The sequence below is a fragment of the Hippoglossus stenolepis genome, chromosome 9 (assembly GCF_022539355.2).
Source record: "Hippoglossus stenolepis isolate QCI-W04-F060 chromosome 9, HSTE1.2, whole genome shotgun sequence".
NCBI lineage: Eukaryota > Metazoa > Chordata > Actinopteri > Pleuronectiformes > Pleuronectidae > Hippoglossus > Hippoglossus stenolepis.
Window position 1 is genome coordinate 20,499,671 of NC_061491.1, and position 19,556 is coordinate 20,519,226.

Genomic DNA, 19,556 nt, shown 5'->3' on the forward strand with positions numbered 1-19,556 from the left:
CCCCAATCTCCTCCATACAGCAGTGAAGAAAATTATTACAATTTCCACTCATTCTGCGACCCCCACAACCCCATTACCTTTCTTCCTCCAAATCCCCTCTGCTCCTTCGTTTCCCCCCCCGTTATCCTCTCCGCCACCCCTGAGACACAATCCACATGTACAAGTACACAGTCACACACACACACACACACATTTATACATAGGGAAAAGGTACACATAGACGTGAACGCACACGCACACACAGTTCTCTGGTTTGTGTTTGGGGTTATCAGTTTGACACAGGGCACTGTGATTATGTATTTTCTGTGCTCCAGTCAGGGGGAAGAGATAAGGGGCCAGTAGACTACAGCAAAGCCAAACACCACTCATCCTACATGGGGCGGCAGCGGTGGAGTGGTGAGTGTGAAGGTGACAGTGGGTGAAGACCTGTATCTCAACCTTTTGTGTTTCACCACTTTAAAACCTGCTTTCCAACCTGTGCTCATGACAATTAGTGTGCGAGAGTGAAAAGCAATAAATAACATGACTTTATGTTTCCTCTTCTCAGAGGTCGTGAGCCAAATTTGAACTCGGGATGTTGCGAGCACACGCTGCTCCACTGAGCCACCAGAACGGATGGAACATGTGATTCTGGTTATGAAATTAAATAGCTTCCCTGTCATAAACCAGACTGTTTTATTTGCTCATAAACACACAGAAAGAATGAGGTACTGCCCACAGTCCAATTCTGTCAAACGTTGAAAGCATTTATCAAGAGGTTCAAACCTTTTTTGGAGAAGAACAACAAAACCACTGGAGCGGCACGGACGAATTAATCTACAAGGCCCCAAATTAAGACCAGAAACATCCGAGCTCGGCACATCAGAGAGACAACACATAGCTATTACAGTCTCCCAACGCATACCTCCTCTCATCTCTGACACATTTTTCAACAGTCTCCCCATTTGTTATGTCTCCAGCCTGCTCGCTTTCTCCTGAGGGTGGGAACTTTCACACACACAAAAAAGGCATTTTGAGGCCCACTGTGTCTTAGGGCAGTGATAGGCTGATGTATGAGGAGGGGCATTGTGGGTATGCATGACAAGCAAAGGGAAGCCATCAGTGGGACATCTAAGGCTGCGGGAATGAAGGCTCTCTGGCACCCAGAGCCGCTCTCTCTCAAACACTGGCTCTCTGATAGAGCCGACCTTGGACTTAATCACTACCAGAAGAAAAAGAGCACCACTTGACAGGAAGATGGAGAGACAGAGGGAGCGCGCGGTGTGTGTGTGTGTGTGTGTGTGTGTGTGTGTGTGTGAGAGAGAGTGAGAGAGAGAGAGAGAGAGAGAGAGAGAGAGAGAGAGAGAGAGAGAGAGAGAGAGAGAGAGAGAGAGAGAGAGAGAGAGAGAGAGAGAGAGAGAAAGAGAGAGGGAGAAAGAGAGAGAGTCAGACAGAAAAACATAAACCACAAGAATTAAAGAGGGAAAAAAGAAACATACTGAGAATGACTGAATCAAAAAAGGGACAGAATCAGAGGTAGGACAGGTGAGGAAACTGTTGGACAGTTACTCGTTTTTTCAAACTCAGGCTACAGCAAAGTATGAAATTTATTTTCATTTTAAAATGGCGATTTAAACAAAAAACAATCTCCATCCATACAGATGTTTTAGCTCAAAATCAGTAATGATACCGATCCATACTAATACACCTGAAAAAACATATCATTGGGCTGGGCAATAAAGCAATAGGCCTATCAATATGTATTGCAGTATAATCTTGATCAACAAAATTCCATCTATATTGATATGTTGATTATGCATTGTGTGAGCACCATGAGGAGGTGTCACACATTATTGATCTACTACAGATTTGAAAAATATTTTCCTGTTTATCAGATGTTTGTCATTCTCTTTCCTCCATGAAGAGTTAAAAACCCCAAAACTTCCCTCAGGAGCAAAACTTGATTAAAAATGTTATAGTTTTCTCCCAGCCCTCACATACAGTATCACATGACCATTGACATAAACTTGGCATGTGCACGCTGCAGATTGTCCAGTTGGTTGCTCAGGTACAGAATATTCTATAGAAATGAGGAAAAACAATGAAAGTGAAAAGTAAGGAATTTCTTTTCTTGGACTGACGACGAGGTGGAATTGTTACTGAACTTAAGAGTTTGCAAAATTTGTGCCTTCGCTTATAAGAACCAATCAGGAAGCAAAAGCAGGTGAATGTGTCAGGGCCAGGAGCGTTTCCAGAATGTAGTAGTGTGAATGCAGCCCCACACACACACACACACACACAATTCTATTGTCCTTCCACCTCTGGGCTTGTCACTGGGATGACTAAAGAGTGAACCCGCTGGAACCAAATTAGACCAACACACAAACACATACAGTCGTGCAGACCGACAAACACAAATGTATAGAAGTTCTCAAATTAGCTGCTGAGGGACATCCCACCACTGAAAGCTGTGGGACACACACAAAGTCTCCATCCCAAGGCGTTCTGTATCCATTACGCAGCCTTGCAATGTGACAAGCCTCATCAATAAAAACATTATTAATGTCAAGAGCTTAGAGTCGGCTTCACTCCAGAAAACCAACCATAAATAAAAAATTACATTACACCCCTGGCAGAGCAACACAAAAGACCACATCAGACATGCATTTACTCTTAAAACCATCCCGTCTTTTTGTTCTGGCGTTTGAAGCTATATGTGATATGTGATTCCCGAGCAGCGAGGAACGTGTTACAAAGCTTGTTTTCGATTAGAAGTCTTTTACACCCTCAGCCAGCAGAGATCTTGATTTTTCCTTTCAGCCACTAACAAGACGATGATTTATCAAACGGCGCCTGGCTACAAATATTGAGTTGTGTTGCCAATCACAGAGGAACCGCAGAGCTCCCGTAGGACTGAGACACTGCAAAGCCATTAGAGGAGCATAAATGCCACAGCTTTACAGTTACTTTACAGACCCATCTGCATTGAACTCATCACCATGGGTGGCCTATTTCAACCATCAGCTCACTTGATTAAGAAAATACGATTTCAATTGATTTCCTCACACCCTAATTCCAGAGAAGTCGGTATAAAAAAAGACTATCAATTTGAATGAGTGTGTCATATGAGAGAAGTTAATAAAAGTAATGGATTTTCCTTTTTCTGATGATAGCTGGGTTGCAAGGGAGGGGGGGTTGCACGATTATCAGAGAGAGAGGGAGAGAGAGATGGAAATCGAGGAAGAAAAGAAGTGGGAGGGAGAGTGCTATAATCGAACGAGAGAGGAGCGCCGCAGTCCTGGAATCGCAGGCAGGTCCACGGAGTCATCAGAAATGCAACGATTCTAAACATGAATATGATTTTCAATCGACACTGGACGGGACCAAGTGGGAATGAATGAGAGGAGGAATCAACTGCTAAACGAGATAATTACAGTCAGATATTAGAGAGAGAGAGAGAGAGAGAGAGAGAGAGAGAGGTAAGAGAAAGAAATGAATGAATGAGACACGTGATGGGGCAGAACACAGAGAGAGATGCTTTGACTGTATATCTGTGAATCTGCAGTTAGGCCAGTATCACTGAAACATTTCCATCTCAGCACGATTCACTGATTACACCTGGGCCAGAAACTATATTCAGAAGAGTATTTTAAGTGGTCACTCAGATTAAATTACCTGTTTCTGTGCTGCAGTTTGATCATTACTTATCGCCACACAAATAAACCAAATCTATCAGTCGTAAACTAATCAGGCAAATTACTATCTCAGAAGATTTACTAGACTGGATCTATAAGTAGGTATTCAAAATATTACCCTGGAGAATCTGACTGAAATTTTACACCAGATTATCAAGTGACTTCTGAAGATATGAGACCCCTCTCGATTGGACGTCCTTGATACGAATGCATACTTGTTCTGTGAGGTGCAGGAATGTCCTTTCTGCTGGGTTTGGTGTGGCTTCTGTTTCCAAGGTCAATCATTCAATATTCAATCTGATTTTTAAGGCGTCGTCAAGTTGTCTGTAAAAGTGCTTAGAAAAATGGGGAAGTTTGAATATTTACAGTTCCATGACAACTGAACAAACTCAGTCTAAGTGAGAAAGATTGATCGTGTGATCCAATCAAAAGCAAGTGGTCATGCATGTTTTTGGTTGCAGCTCATAACCTCGATAAAAAAAGTCCCGCTGAAACAAAACTGGATCTTTAGAAAAAAATAAACATAAATATTATCAGAATTATGAACTTGCTCATTTGAACTCCTAAAACTTCACCTTGGTTAATAGCATAATAAATAATAATGAGGGGTGTGTGTGTGTGTGTGTGCGTGTATGTGTGTCCACTTCCAGGTATGCTAATGCTGTTATGACTGGCTGGCTTCATTACTGTCTGTCTACAACACCATGGCCAAGGTCAGTGGAGGCTGTAGAGATGATAGAGGGGCAAAACCAGGAGCACAAATTAATCTGCTGTTTAATCTAATAATGCTGCAAAGCATCGGGTGTCTGAGTCCTATTAACACAACTGTAATTGCATTTGAGGAGGAATGGGCGCACGCAGGTCCGCAGGTGTACGTTCACACTTGTATGTAAGGCAAAATACATCAAATACAAATCGAAGAGTATTATTGCACGAGAACACTTGGGTGCAGACATAGGTGCACACACACTTACACGCTCTAAATTGAGGTTATGTTGGTAAAGGGAAATAAATGAGAAGCAAAAATAGGGTGCACTACCTACTGGTGAATTAAATTCAAGCAATCACCATGTGAGTGCAAGTGTGTCCATGTTTATATGGCATGGAACATCTTTAACCACAGAGCCCTGTTCATTAGCATGGTAATATCCAAACAGCAGGGTGTAGTCGGAACAGCAGCGTATTATTAGGATTCATCTCATTAGGCTTTCATGAGATTTAAAAGTTAACGCAAAATAACTTCAGAGCTAAGTCTGAGATAAAACACACAACCAGCACCCAGAGTTTACTCTCCAAATTTTAAATTTACCCCCTGGAAACACTGCATGGCCTGCAGCAACACGGAGAGAGCTGGCCTACAGTAACAGGATTGCACCAACTTAGTCAGACCGAAACTTCTTTTGACACTTAATGATGCAAATAATTAGACTTAAGCTGTTACTTGAAATTAACCTTCTGCAGGAAGTACGGTATCTTCAGCTACAAAGGGTAAACATAGGACTTGAGCTCCTACAACAGGTCACGACTGAGGAACTTCGTCATTAATAAATAAAAGGGTATTCAGAGTTTATACAGTCGCCTTATGAAACCACATTTATATGCACTAGATCCAGATTTAAATTTGGATATGCAAACAGCACCAAACTGCACAAACAGTTTTTTCATCAAGATTCATAATTTATTCCCTGAGAAATCAACGAAAAGATTGATAAAAGTCCCATCTCACAGTTTGAATGATAGTGAAAAAAATTCCTGGATACGCCCCAGGTAATAAAAGTTGATAATATAAAGATCTGTGTGGTACTTACCGCTGTGAGGTGGATGACCCCCTGGGAGGTCACAGGGCAGCCCATGAAGCCAACAAACTGCAGCTCAGGACAATGCTCTGCAACAGCCTGCACGGACCGATCAGTGACCTGCAGACAGAAGAGAAGAGAGATTTTACATTAGTCTCCCAGGTGAGAAACCCTTGAAGGTTAAAATCATTGCAAAAAATATTTGTATTTCATGTTTTCTCTTAAAGAACTAATCTTATTTAATTAATTTAGTCCAAACATGGTGAATGTGTTTCTTTCATTCACAATTCCAGGATCAAGGTATGGCCTTCTTGGAGAGAAGACATCTGAAGGACATGTTTTCCTTTAGTTTGCATCAGGGACAAGCTGAACTTGCCAGTAATTTTAGTAAATAATTTCAGTGAGTGCATTTTTCAAAGGTAAAGGTGTGCAGACAGGTGCTGTCAGATTCAAGCCAAAACATTTGGTCCATCTGTGCAGAGGGTCGGTGTGTTTTGTGTTAGAAGAACAGCAGAGAAAAGGAGGATCACAGAAGGAGAGGAGGAGGTGGAGGAGGATAACGGACAAAACAGCCAGAAGTGTGTTTGGTCCAAGCTGCGTGGGCGACTTATGATGGATGGGCCGCTCCCCATCATTCACCCAGCCGTCGAGTAACAGCTCATAATGGATCAGCGATCAATAGGAAAGCATTTCCACCAGCTTCCACTGTAGTCATCAATAGGGGTATTGATAGCTTCTCCACCTCCCTCACCACACTCTGCACTGCAACAATATGTGGGAGATTGTTTGTCCTCTCTGTGGGTTTGCTCAGTGCTTCCTCAAACTTTTCATCAATCAAAAAAGGCCAAATAAAACAAGAAGAGGAGACAGAGAGACGGCAATCTACACTGTGACTAACCGAGGAAACAAAAAACAAACATCAAAGAACATGAAAGAATCCAAAATCAGATTTTCAATTATTCTTTATGAAACTCCCAAAACGCCCATAGCATGTCAAGCTAGTGATGGATACACACACAAACGTTCCCTTGTCAGCCTTAACATGCTTTTTTAAAGTATGTCAAAGTGCACTCTGAATCTGACATGTTTTGAAAGGTAAATGCCAATTATGTCTGAATTTAAAGTGAAATTCCAAGTGGAGCAAATTATAGAAGAAACACTTGACTGGAGCTTGAGAAGGTAGGTGCTTTCTCAGACAGTTTTTTTTTTTTCCAAAGACATTTGAAATAAGTACAATTTCTGTAGATGAGCATTAAAAATAATTCAAACTCAGTATCTTGAATTTCATATTAAATATGTATTAGTTCTGTCGGTGGTTTTACCACAACTGTCAAGAAATGGATCCTGAGGTTAATAAAGAGTGAGCCAAAAGGGAAAGACGGCAGGTAAAAGCTTAGCAATTTCCTTATTGCAAACCCAAAATGGTGATTCTGGACATTCTGCTAATTCTTAGTCATAATCCAAGGAGGTTTCGAAATAGTACATCAATCACTGCTGCTCCTCAGGCAGTGTCCTTACTCCAGGATTGACAAGATAATTAATTGGCCAGTTAAACTGCAGAGAGTGGTGACTTGCCAATTGAGCTGCAGTATTGAGTTTGTGCAACAACAGAAACGTTGCACAGACACAGATACGAGGTGATAGCAGCAAGTTACATCCTTGAAACTATAACGCCTGTTTAATCTTGTTTTATTGCGTTTTTCAAACTTCTGCATTTGAGTTAGAATCTGTCAAATGCTTTAAGCAGTGGCAGACTTAAAACATTTTTTTTATATATTACACAGCTGGCCAGCTGCTACCTCATTAATCATAGTTCACTACTGGCTTTACGAAACCAGGTAAATCTACCCCCATCATTTATTAAAGAACACAAGATTGAATGTTTGAATCTGTCTAAACCCAAGAACAGATGGGATGAAGGTGGAGGCTTGCAACCAGGAACTGAAGGCACAAAGTTGACAAAAAGTTTACAGACTTTAAAAATATATCCTGCAAGAACCGACTTAAATATACAACTTGTTTGTAAACTCAAACTAATTAATGAAACTAAAGCCCCTTTAAATCAGAGGTCCTGCTTCATTGCCACTAAGACAGCCCCTCATTATGACATATACAAACTATAAAATACAACCATTCTGCAAACATAAACGCAGATATGGACACAGTTTTTACCTAGTAACCATAAATCAGTCAGGCTTTTCTACAGGACAGCCAGGTGTGCCTTGAACCCGCTCAGTAACAAGGGCTGATTATTACAGGAACAACACTGTATTTTCAAGATAAGCTTCATGACTGATAAAATAATTCAGAGGTCATCAGTGCATCTCTATTGTTTCAGCTTTGACTGTTTTGAGCTACAGAATTGGGTTGAAATATAGGTATGTTTTTGTTGCAAAGAACTGGATCTCACTGTTAGTCGATGTCACCCTGTGACCACACAGTCAGGGACACAGAGCCACACTCCCCACCTCGCTTCTATTCATTCACAGCCTGGTGTGTGTCCGTGGATCCATGTAGCGCCCTACCTCCTAACACTAATTAAACGACTACTTGCAAGTCTTGCTATTTACCGATCACTATGCTTGTCCAGATTGAGGCAGAGGAAGATGGACGACCCAGAGAGACAGCGAAGGAAAAGTGAGGTCAGAAAAGGCGTCCATTTATCTTTCATCAAGTCACATGCACTAAGGCTTATCTGGGTAAAAAAGGCTGCTTCAACTTTGGTCCATCGTGAAATATTTCAACAACTATTGGATGGATTGCCTTGAATTTTTCTATTTGCATCCATGCTCCCCAGAGGATGAATCTCAGTTTATTTGGTGAGCAATAGCAGATTTGTATGGACCTAAATAGATAGATTCAGTCCCTCCAGGATGACTCCATGTCATGTTCGAAACCATAAACATGTTTTGTCCGATGAATCAACTTTTCAGTCAATTATTTGAATTCCCCAAAGGTTTCACCGATCATATATCAAATGAGGTCAGAGACAAAAGTAAACAAGTAAAAAGTATAATATATCTGTTAAATAATTTAGTGTGCCCGAGGAAGGATTTTGTGAAAATTTAAATGGCCCTTGAGAGGAAAAATGTTCCCCACCTGGGGTGAAAAACATAGTTTTGCAGAGCGATCAATAACATGCACCTTCAAATTCTACGCCTCAGGTGTGGACCCACCACACCACCCATCACCCCTCGCTGCAGTCAGAAAAGATTAACTGAAGGTGAGTCAGCGCTCCCTCTCCGAGACACTGATGCATATGGAGGCTGATCTGCAGGGCCAGGTGGAGATAGGGTGGAGGGGAGAGCAGAGTTGTCTTTCTGAGTACAAAAATTGGAGAAGAGGAAAAAAAATACAGGATCCAGAATGAGCAGTCAGTCTATGCTGAGCAGCTGGCAGGTGAAATGAACTGACCAGAGCTCCCCCAACATGGCTTCTGCCAAGAAACCATCAAGGAAAATATTTTCAGGTTGACTACCAGCAAAATCAAAAGCTACACACTGCAGTGATCCTCAAATCATAATCATCTGCGAGAAAGGCGAGCGAATCACAGCAGAGGCCACCTCCAGACCGTCTTTCATATACCGGTGTTTGTGCAGCACAGAGTGTGTGGGTGCAGCTGCGTGTGTGTGGGCACACGTGTGTGAAAGCAGAAGAGACAAAAACAGAGAAACAGCTTACACATCTACAGTAACTCTCAGCAGGTGAGAAGGGAGAGAGAGGAGAACAAAGTAAAATCCCAGCAGAGCAGAACAGGCCAGGAGGGCATGTACCATATCAGATTAAGCCTGTGTACGTGCGTGTGTGTGTCTGTGTGAGAGTAAGACCATATGGGTTTGTAGCGAAGATTTGTCTCCAACCCGCAAACACAAAAACCCGTCCCAAAATCCCCCCTCTTCCCCCTCAACCTTTCATGGACTTTGATTTAAAAACATGAAAAGAGCCATGGCAGAGCTTTGGAGAAGAAGTGGCCGGCCAAGAGAAGCCTTAAAGCCTTTTAGAAGGGATCTGGTTTAATGGCCTGTGGGTGAAGGAGGTAAGGAAAGCAGAAGAAAAAAAAATAAAACGTGGGCTGGAATGGCGAAAATGCTGCAGTCGTAAAGATAGTGTTTGTCTATGTGTGTGTGAGTGTGCACGCATGTGTGTGTGTGTGTGTGTGTGTGTGTGTGTGTGTGTGTGTGTGTGTGTGTGTGTGTGTGTGTGTGTGTGTGTGTGTGTGTGTGTGTGTGTGTGTGTTTAAAAGAGTTGGAGGTAATTGTTGAGAGTGCAGTGGAAGCAAAAAGGGGAAGCTCTATATGTGAGTGTGTGGTTTTTGTCTGGCGGTCTGTTCTTACAAAACGCTGGGGCAGCACCCAGGGGCCACTTCTCATCCAATAAGGGCATTTAAGCTTGTCAATATCGTCTATCATACGACTTGTTTGACTCCCATCAAACACGCAGGGAAAAGAGATGGAAACAGAGAAAGACCAGAGGGGATTGCCTTTCACCTCGCACTCTGTAGCTTTTCTCACTCCCTCACATCCAAGATCTAAATTCCTCCATCATTTAAAACTGGCAGATTCTCACAGAGAAAAACAACACAGTCAGAATGCTCCAAATTATGTCACAATTTCCATTGTGCATATTTCTCAAACACACACACACACAAGCCAGGTTAAGGAGTGTGTGGAGGGCAAGTTTGAAATCCTGATAATGATCAACAATCACACAGACGCACAAAAACTGATTCATCCCACACATGCACATTATGAAAAAATACACTAAGCTGCCTGAAAAAAAAGCAAAAGGTGGCAGAAGTTTCAACTTCTCATCACCAGCTGGAGCCCGACCTCTGCTCCAGCTGCGCCTGGAAGACGACCAGCCAGAAACCTCAGAATCAGAGCAGAGAAATAGAGCCACAGTTATGCTGTAACCGCACAATTGTCACTCAAACAAGACTTGGCAGCATCATCTGGAAATTACTGTAAAATATGCTCAACAGCATGTTGAAGTTGTGCTTATACAGATATTGGAGAATTGAACATTGAGATAAAGTTATATGCTAACCGTTAGCATAGCATTCTATCAACCTGAGGGCACATTTCGTATACATGCACCCAAATGAGCATGGCCTGATGTCTGGTTAAAAAAACTATTAACTCATATTTCACTCTGTAATCTTACTTATGTAGATCTTTGAAAAGATGTTTGTGTTGAAATAAATAATTATGTCTCTTATGTATTAGTTTGCAAAATTATTTATATGGTTTAAACCACAGACTATAACAGACAGAGTCATAAACTAAACAAAATGGACGACATGAAAGCCCCACAAAAGTGAAGCCAAAGCATCTCGATTGCCCCCTGGCCCATAAACCCCATCTAAAAAGTCAAGTTGAACATTTTCAGGTAAGTTTCTTTTTAATACGTTTTTTGATGCTATATAAACAGGGTCAATCATCATGATCAACATCTGAGACTGACCCACGATTGGTTGAGCCCATGTATTGAGCCCTTTATAACGATCCACGATCGCCACTACAGACGCCCTGGCTCCAAATGTGCAAGAAGGCAGCGATCGTATTTGGGATATTTTGGCTCCATTTCTGGAAAGTAGGTGGAGGTCGATGAAACTGCTCGTACTTTATCAGCCACGGCATTCAGAGCCTATCAAACCAGCAGGGCCCATCAGAGCAGATATAAGGCCTGATGAAGCTGCTGAATATCTGTGTTTTGGAGTAAACAAGGGTCCAAAACTTTAAAAAGTCTGTTTTATACCAGAATAAAGCAAAAGTCTATACACTTCTACTTCACAGTTACAAAGAGCACTTTACTCAGCAAAAAGACTCAATAAAAGGCCATCGGATATCACGATGAAAGCTCTCTGTTACTGAATCCGCTGTATTTTAATTTTAGAGATTTCCAATATTACCCATAAACAAGGACGCCAACTGCTTGCCTGCGAGGTGCAAATTGAGGTGGGACAATTTTCATCAAAGTTCTGCACTTTCCGAGGTAATCATTTTCTCCATGAACACTCTCTTAGGGGCGATACTGCAGTGGGTTCATCACAGCCTCAGAGTAAACTCACAATCACACAAACTTAGTTGCAAACACATAAACGCATGCACACTCATAAACTCATGCACACTCACACACACACAGACCGAACTTTGTCTCCTTTTAAAGAGCTCAGATGGGCTGTATTGATGCGGAGGACTGGTGATCTGGCAAAAATCTAAATGAATACTTATTATCCTCTGTAATATCCAATGCCTGGAGACAAAAGCAACACGGAAAGTCGTAAAGTTTTACTACAGCAAGGGAGAGTCTCTTTACTGTGCTGTCTCTGTGCTGATGAGCAGGCACTGTGCGATAAGTGCAGGGCGGCTCTCTTGGAGCAGTGCATGTGTATTGATCTGCAACTGAGGCTTCAGCAAAGCTGGTGCACATTCAGGCCTGCAGAGAAACAAAGATATTAACATGCTTTTTTCATGCTGACATGAAAACATTCACACAAGGCATTCAGACAGACACATGGTTGCACACAGCCAGACCAAATACACAGCTGAGTCTAGACAGATGTAAAGGTCCCGGTCTCCCGTGATGTTTTCCTTGGCTAAACAGAGGGACTCGTCATATTTATGAGATGTGATGAGACAGTAACACGGGATGGATCACAGTGAGAGACAAGGGGGGTAAGAAGAGGGGGAGGGGGAAGACGAGGAAAAGAAGGGGATGAAGGGGAATGGGAGATTTGCAATCTTTTTATGTTAACATAATGTAGCCTCTAGTCTTCAGAGTATTGCTTTGGCAAGCTTGACTGCTTCTTTCATGCCTCTAAATCCTGTCTAAATATGGATGTGACAGACAGGCAGAGAGAAAGATGGAGAGGTGGTGTGACAGGCCAAACAAGTCGTGTGCTTACTTGCGAGTGTGAGTGTGAGTGTGTGTGTGTGTGTGTGTGTGTGTGTGTGTGTGTGTGTGTGTGTGTGTGTGTGTGTGTGTGTGTGTGTGTGTAGGGGGGTACATGAATATGAGAGCAATCTGATCTTATTAGGGGGCCTGACGGGATGAGGGGCCGCGATGAGAGCTCTGAATCACCACCGACTAATCAATCAGGCTAATTAACCAAGCTTTATGAACACTGGGCCGGGCACGAGAAAGAATCCGCCGACACACAGATTAATAATGATTACTGAGTACACTGCAACACATTCTATTAACGATCCATCTTCATGCCATCCAGGGGCTTTGCATAAGAAGTCCCTTCACTGCCAGTCGCAGGAAATCCACTGAAACTTAATAGAGGTTCTTGTGTCTCCATCAAGTCATCAAAGAAAATGAAATACTATTCTCAAGAAGTCATTTTTATTTAATGAAGTTCTGAAAAGGACTCAGTGCCTAGATTTTATAATATCCACTATATCTATATGTATATATCTTCATGTCTAAAGAGTACAATCTAATATGTGCAAATGGGGGACATGATAAAACCCTTCAGTTAGTGATGGTTTAATTCAGAAGCCATTTTTGTTTCAGGTCGAGTTCGAGGTGAAGCCAGGACAGGCTGCTCTTGGGCGCTCACTCACGCCCTCACAGCTGAAAGAGGGGCAGTGGTGTCAGCTTGTGCTTGTGCTACTACCCACAATGCCATGCTGCGGGCACTTGACATGCGCCATTCTCTCACCATCTTTCTTGCCTTTCATAACATTTGACCTATTCATTATTTTGAGCTGGTGAAAGAGCAGCCTGGTCAGAAGCCAAGCGTGTAAAACAAAGGAAGCAGAAAGCCACGCTCTCACACTATTACTAAACATATACTGGGGGCAGGAGGAGGCGAATCAAGTAAGTGGGATTTTGTAAAAACAGACATTTTATTCAAGCAAGGACTTTTCTCAACAGAAAGTCCTTGAACGCTTTAAAGCAAAAACACCTAAAATTTGCAATTTCTGATGTTGGTCGGACAAAACTTTTATGGTATCGGGCTCTAGATAAACCGACAGAAATTCATGTTTTTTCTATTTCTGACATAGTGATGAATTGATAATGAAAAAAACAAAACACTAATCAGAGCCCTGATTGTAATTTTCTTTAATAGATGACCGACATGTGAACTGTAAATATAAAAACATTATTGCTTTTTCATCTCGTCTGATTAAAATCACCATCTGGGGACACTGATGCAGTCAAACGTGGTTTAAAGTACAAACCATTTGTCTCTTACTCTTCAAGTCACCTGACCAAGTATGATTTTCATACTCAGTCTATTGTTATGTCATGAGACAAACCTGCCAAATAGTTGGTGGTTTCAGCTTCTCATATATGATGAATTGTGGCTTTTCTCTGTTTTCATACGAAGGTAAATGTAATAATACTCTTGGGATTAAATAAGGTATTTCACTATTTTAGTACATTTTAAAGACACATTCAATCAATATATTAATAAGGACATTGACAGGTAATAAAAATACATAGTTGGTAGTTGCTGCTCTTCTTTAAACGTGCACTAGGCCAAAATAATGACTTCTAGTCTGCCTGATAGGAGTGTGGTCGTCCACTTTCACCAACTACCACCTCGCCAGCGGCTCTTCAGATCTCTCCACTGTACACTGAGACAAAAAGGGCCATAAAATGGTCTGAAAAGCACACTGTATATTTTTCAAAAATCGAAGCTGGCTCTGAAAGATGACAATGTTTGAAAAATGAAACTCCCAGGATCAATACGTCCACTTTTCTCCAGCTGTGGCCATCTCAGACCCACTTGGAAAAAAGAAATCCATGAAAAAATTGCCCTATGCTTTTCACATAACTCACAAAAAAAAAAGTAAATGGTACCTATTTGGCAGCAATAATTCCGTAGCCTGAACAAAGAAAGCGTTTTATGCAATGTTATCGGAAATCGATTAATGTGCTATCTGTAATATGCACAGTGCACACTTCTCTCTCTTCCCTCACATGCACTTGTCAAGCCATCTTGTCTTGCTCTATCGATGTCAGCAGCCTTGGTGATGCCAGGAAGAACTGGAATCTGCATGGGTCATCGCCAAAGTGATTGATCGGCTCACTCGTCTGCACGCTCCACGCTTAACTGAAAATTACCTGTCATTTGTTCGGTGGCTTAAGCCTTCAGAGTTTCATACACTGTCTTCTCTCATGAAGCGGTTGTGTGTATGGGTAATTGTACATGTGTGTGTTTGTGCGGGCAGGCAGTGAGCGTTGCCTTCTGGAGACCCCTTCATCGCAGTTTCCAAAAGATGAAGAAGAGGTTTTGCCCCCCCCCACCCCACCCCCAAGGATCAATAGTGCTTTGTTTTGCGTGTCAGATGGAAATCAAAAGCCCTTTAGGCTGAAGCAAAAAGACATACTTTACTCCTATAAATGCACAGTCATTACACCACATTGTCAAAACCCTGTACCCATTCTGCTGAGGCTTCAAATCCCAGCGTGTTCTTTTCCAAAGCGATATATCAATAGCTCTTTGCCGCGTGTCGGGCGGAAATCAGAAGCTACTGTTGAGGAGTCTGAGAGACACATTTTACTTCTTTAAATGCAAAGTGGTGTCTGTCATTACAGCGCATTGTCAAAGCCCTCGAACACCTCTCTCTCTGGAGTTTTCAAATCTCAGTGTGTTCTTTTCCCAAGCGTTTATTCGCTGAAGGGCTCATCCTCAATGTCAACGTGCCGTATTAGCTCTATGGCTCCATGCTATATAGTGAGAGGCCCTGGGCTGGTGAGTGCTACAGAGTGATGACAACGCGGTCCACTGTCGCTGCTGTGTTGGTCCATGTTACAATGAAACTAAAGGTTTGGTGTGTACAATAGAGTGACAGTTCGGCCTTTCAAAGAAGCACACACAGGTTGGACTCAATACCGGTTGGAGAAATACACCATTTCATGACAAAAACATACAACTCGCTATTCTCTTTACCCTCTTTCAGGGGAGGCCAGAGAAAATGCATTATTGGAAATTCTACTTCTAAACCAATTTACTCTGCCGAGAGCAAGCCATCAATTTTCTAACTCGCCCTTCAGCTTGTGTTGTACAGACTCACACAGAAGCATTTGCTTACACTAAAACTATTAAGAGCTGGACTGACTTTTGAAGATGCAGGATTTGTGTTTTAGCACATAACAGTGAAAATGCCAAGAAGGTCAGCCATTGGAGGCATCCTGGGGTTCAGTGTCTTGTCCAAGGACACTTAAATATCGAACCACGACCTTTCGATAAGTGGACGACCCGCTCTTCCTCCTGAGCAGCAGCCAATTCTCTGCCAACCAGTGAAGATGCAGTTTGCATCCTTGACTGTACAGACTTGTATAATATAAGTAGTGAGGATTTTGATGGAGTTTGATAAAAGGCATTTGGTGTATTTTGTCAGAATTAAAATCTTCATTCCTGAGTTTTGAAAAAAACTGATTTGTAAGGACCTTTGAGCACCGAAATCTGTTCATCCTGAGTTCAACTTGTGTCAAAATTGGAAAAATTCCCTTAAGGTGTTCCAGAGATATGTCATTCACGATAATGGAAAGGATGAACCGGCTGAAAACATAAAGTCTCTGGCCACGGCTGTCGTCAGTACAGAGGAATGACAATAAAACTTTATAACTATTTAATAATTTTTATTAATGTTGTTAATTGTGCATGTAAATGCTTTATGATTAAAAAAAGAACGTCCTACCAGCTTATACCACATGCTGTAATTTGTTTAGAGATGGAAACGTGTTTTTCCACAGCAACAGGACCCATGTATGACCTGGTTTAGTGTCTCACTGGTGGTCTGCCTCTTTGAAAAGAAGTGGAAGACCCACTGAGAGACTTGGTCTGCACAGCTCTGAACCTCTTAACCCTTTTCAGTTCCCCTGGTAACTGAGCGGGACAATCTATCAGGGTGGACTGGAAATTGACTTTTCAGGTCACTTTTCAGGACCACTCCAAGCTTTACTTAGAGATCAGTTTTATGTCTCATGCTAATGATGAAAAATGGGGCTTAAAGAGGCCAATTTGACCACAGACCTGGATCAGAATGACAGGCCGCTGCTGTGACGCGACCATCGATGCCTGGCGTTACAGCTGTGGCTCATATTGGATTGTGCTGTTCAGCAGTCTATGGAGGGAGCTGCCGCCTCTTCTTATCGACAGTATAAGATATGGAACGGGAGCTGGCAGCGGCTGAGAGAATCACAGGCCCAGCAACAAACAACTTCAACGCTCTTTTCTCTCTCAGGGAAAACAGCAGTTTTCAAAACCTTTGGAGTTTGTTGGAGATGACATTGATCTTGTTGGTGGATCTTTGATGTTAATCCTTGCTAAATAAGCTATTCAGCAAATACCGTGAAGCCCTAAGTGTGTGAATGTGAGAGAGTTTGTGATGTGAAAAATGCAACTATGCAGATAATAGGAAAAAAGACCTGAGCCCTCCCATGTTGCATTTTTAATCTCATCTTAATCTCAGCACGGCCTTGCTGCGTACCACGTCTGTTTTATCATGACATAATTAGCCAAAGAACCACTGGGTGCTAAAGGGTTTCTCACATTTTATAGAAGCACTGGACATTTAGCAGTGGTCACTGGCGACCAATCATGTAAAAGTGTCTTCACTTCAAGAAAAGAGTTAAAACAAAGTAAATGACCACAAGCCATTTTTTTTCTTAGATATTATCATTTGTTTTCCTATAGTTCAACAGTTTTTGATCATGTGTTGCTGATATATATATATATATATCTGTGAATCGTGAATCTTATATTTAATAAAACATCCCGCCTGAAACAAACTGCTTTCTTTACTTCCACTTATTTACCTTAATTTATTTCAATACCGTTTTCCTCTGTATCGAGCTCTCACCTCACTTTGCCTATAAACAGTGCTGCTCTAACTTCAGAATTGTAAAGTTAGAAACTTTACTAACTCTATCTAATTTAAAGAAGTCAGGTTTCTCAAGCAGAAGCTTTGCTGTTTAAAGGGGTTTCCTTTTATCACATGTTCAGATTGAGAAAAGCTAATTTCCCATTGACGTAATACTGGCTGCAGCATAAAGCAGAGCATAACGTGCTTATTTAATATGTTGGTCATTTGTGACGTGAGAAGAGGCCAGAAAACATTTAACTGAAAATATGTGTAGGAGGGGACATATTGATTCCAGACATCAGTCTCTCTCTAACTCTTTAAGAAACCGTTTCAAACGGCTGCTTTTGTCCGAACACAGTCCAACACACTGTTCAGATCACTTCTCTGATCTTCTTGCATGACTTTCCACTTGTTTTTCCAGTGAGCTATCGGCTCATCATCTTTCTCTTAATTTTTACCATGAACAAAACTCATCCTCATCTGCAGTGTTCACATCCCAGTTCGCTTTGAAAAGGAAACCACAGCTCCGGCTGCGTGAGGATCTGGACTAAACTGGCTTATTGTCACACAATCCGAGAGCCGTGCCCCCCTTGAATGATCATGAATGTTGGACACAGGTGCAACAGGCTCTGTGGAGCCTCTCGGTCACAATGGACAGCCTCCAGATTAACAGGATGATTAAAGAGAGAGGTCAGGCACAGCCGGACAGCTGCAGCAGAGGCAGGATGAAAATTGAAAGAGACCAAAAGAAGAAAAAAAAAATGTGTGTGAGTCCGTTTTCCTGGACTCACACACATCAAACCAGTGGGTCCAAACATTCCTGCACACCAACTTTAGCTTTTAATCATTAGTTCACGTCATGAGCCTCCTTCATTCATTTTCCAGACATTTAATTATTAGTTCATTTTAATAAAGCCAACATTAAATGTGTAATCTTTCTTAGTCAAACCCATCTGCTAACGATTTGTAATGAAGAAAGTCATTACGGCTGATTTTGTTTTGTTCTTCTGTCGGAAGGGACGGACACAATATGTCAGGCTTGTAGGCACAGTGACCTGATTCGAACCGTCTCCAACACTACATCCACAGTGAGAGTCCCTACTTCGTTCCCTCCACCTTGTCAATGTCATGGTAGGGAAGAAAGACCCAGGGCTGGCCTTAGGGTAGTGGCCTGCTCTGCCCTCATGGCCACCGGGCATGCCGCCTCAGCCTGCTCGGGCTTTATGATTAGAGCCCGGGAAGCGGTGTGGAGACAGTTGACATCCTAAATACTCGGCAGGTGCACCCCACATCCGCACACACAAGAGCATCCTGGGCGTTCTGTTATGCAGATAATGGCCAGGTAGGTGACAGTGCCCCGGGCAGGGGAATTAGAAGGCTGTTACATGTTATCGGCCTGTGCAGAGCTCATTCACAAGGCATAACTCACAGTGATGGTATGAGCAGAGACAGGGACAGATATCTGCTGTCAGAGAGACGGAGGTATGATTCAAATATAAAGAGCCAGGGAGGACAGAGAGGCTCTTTTCCATACATTTTATAAGCGAGGCAGCTTCTAACTAACTGTCCTACACAGAAGCACAATGTAAAGAAATCCTGTCTACAACCTGTATTCTTTTTACATCTGTTTAAGGACTGACTCACAAAAAAATCAACTACGCTAACACACAGTGACATGCAGCCACAAAAAACATTTGCACACATTGACTCCTGAGACTGCTGCACTGCGAGTCAGCCTGCTTTTGTATGTTTTTTTGCACTGTTTGTCTCCACTTGTCTTCACAACTTGTAAAGACTCGTTCCCCCCAACGTGCAGCTCTCTCTTCTTTCTCCCTCCTGCCCTCGCTATAAAACACTGCAGGAAACCCTGAAATTATCGACTAGATGGAAATGGATTTCTGGTGTGTTGGTTTGGAAGAGTTACAGAGGAACAGATTCAGAACACGAGTGAGGGAAGGAAAAAGCAAGGGAAATAGAAACAACAAATTTCAATACAAAACAAAGGTAGGGATGTGGTAAATGGACTATATGGATACTTTTCTAGTCTTATTTATCACTTAAAGCAAGTTAAATTACAAGTCACATTCACAAACCCAACCAAGCCCAAGAGAAAATTAACCAAGCCCAACCCTTACCCGACAGGCATTCGTTTTTTTATGTCCAAACCTGACGTTTTATCCAAGACTCTTTTCCCAGATTAAAGGCAAGTAGATAGCCCAGCCGACGTGACCCGATTTCTAAATTCTTGTCTGAACCCA

The 19,556-nt window shown here is 42.1% G+C and overlaps 1 protein-coding gene across 1 annotated transcript in view; it reads right to left on the bottom strand.

Annotated features, from left to right (window-relative positions):
- Window positions 1-19,556, bottom strand: part of fbxl17 (F-box and leucine-rich repeat protein 17) — a 216,281-nt gene that overhangs the window by 139,675 nt on the left and 57,050 nt on the right. The window contains exon 7 of the mRNA XM_035165220.2: window positions 5,483-5,590. Within this exon, the coding sequence (XP_035021111.1) occupies window positions 5,483-5,590 (108 nt within the window). The remainder of the gene's footprint in view (window positions 1-5,482; window positions 5,591-19,556) is intronic.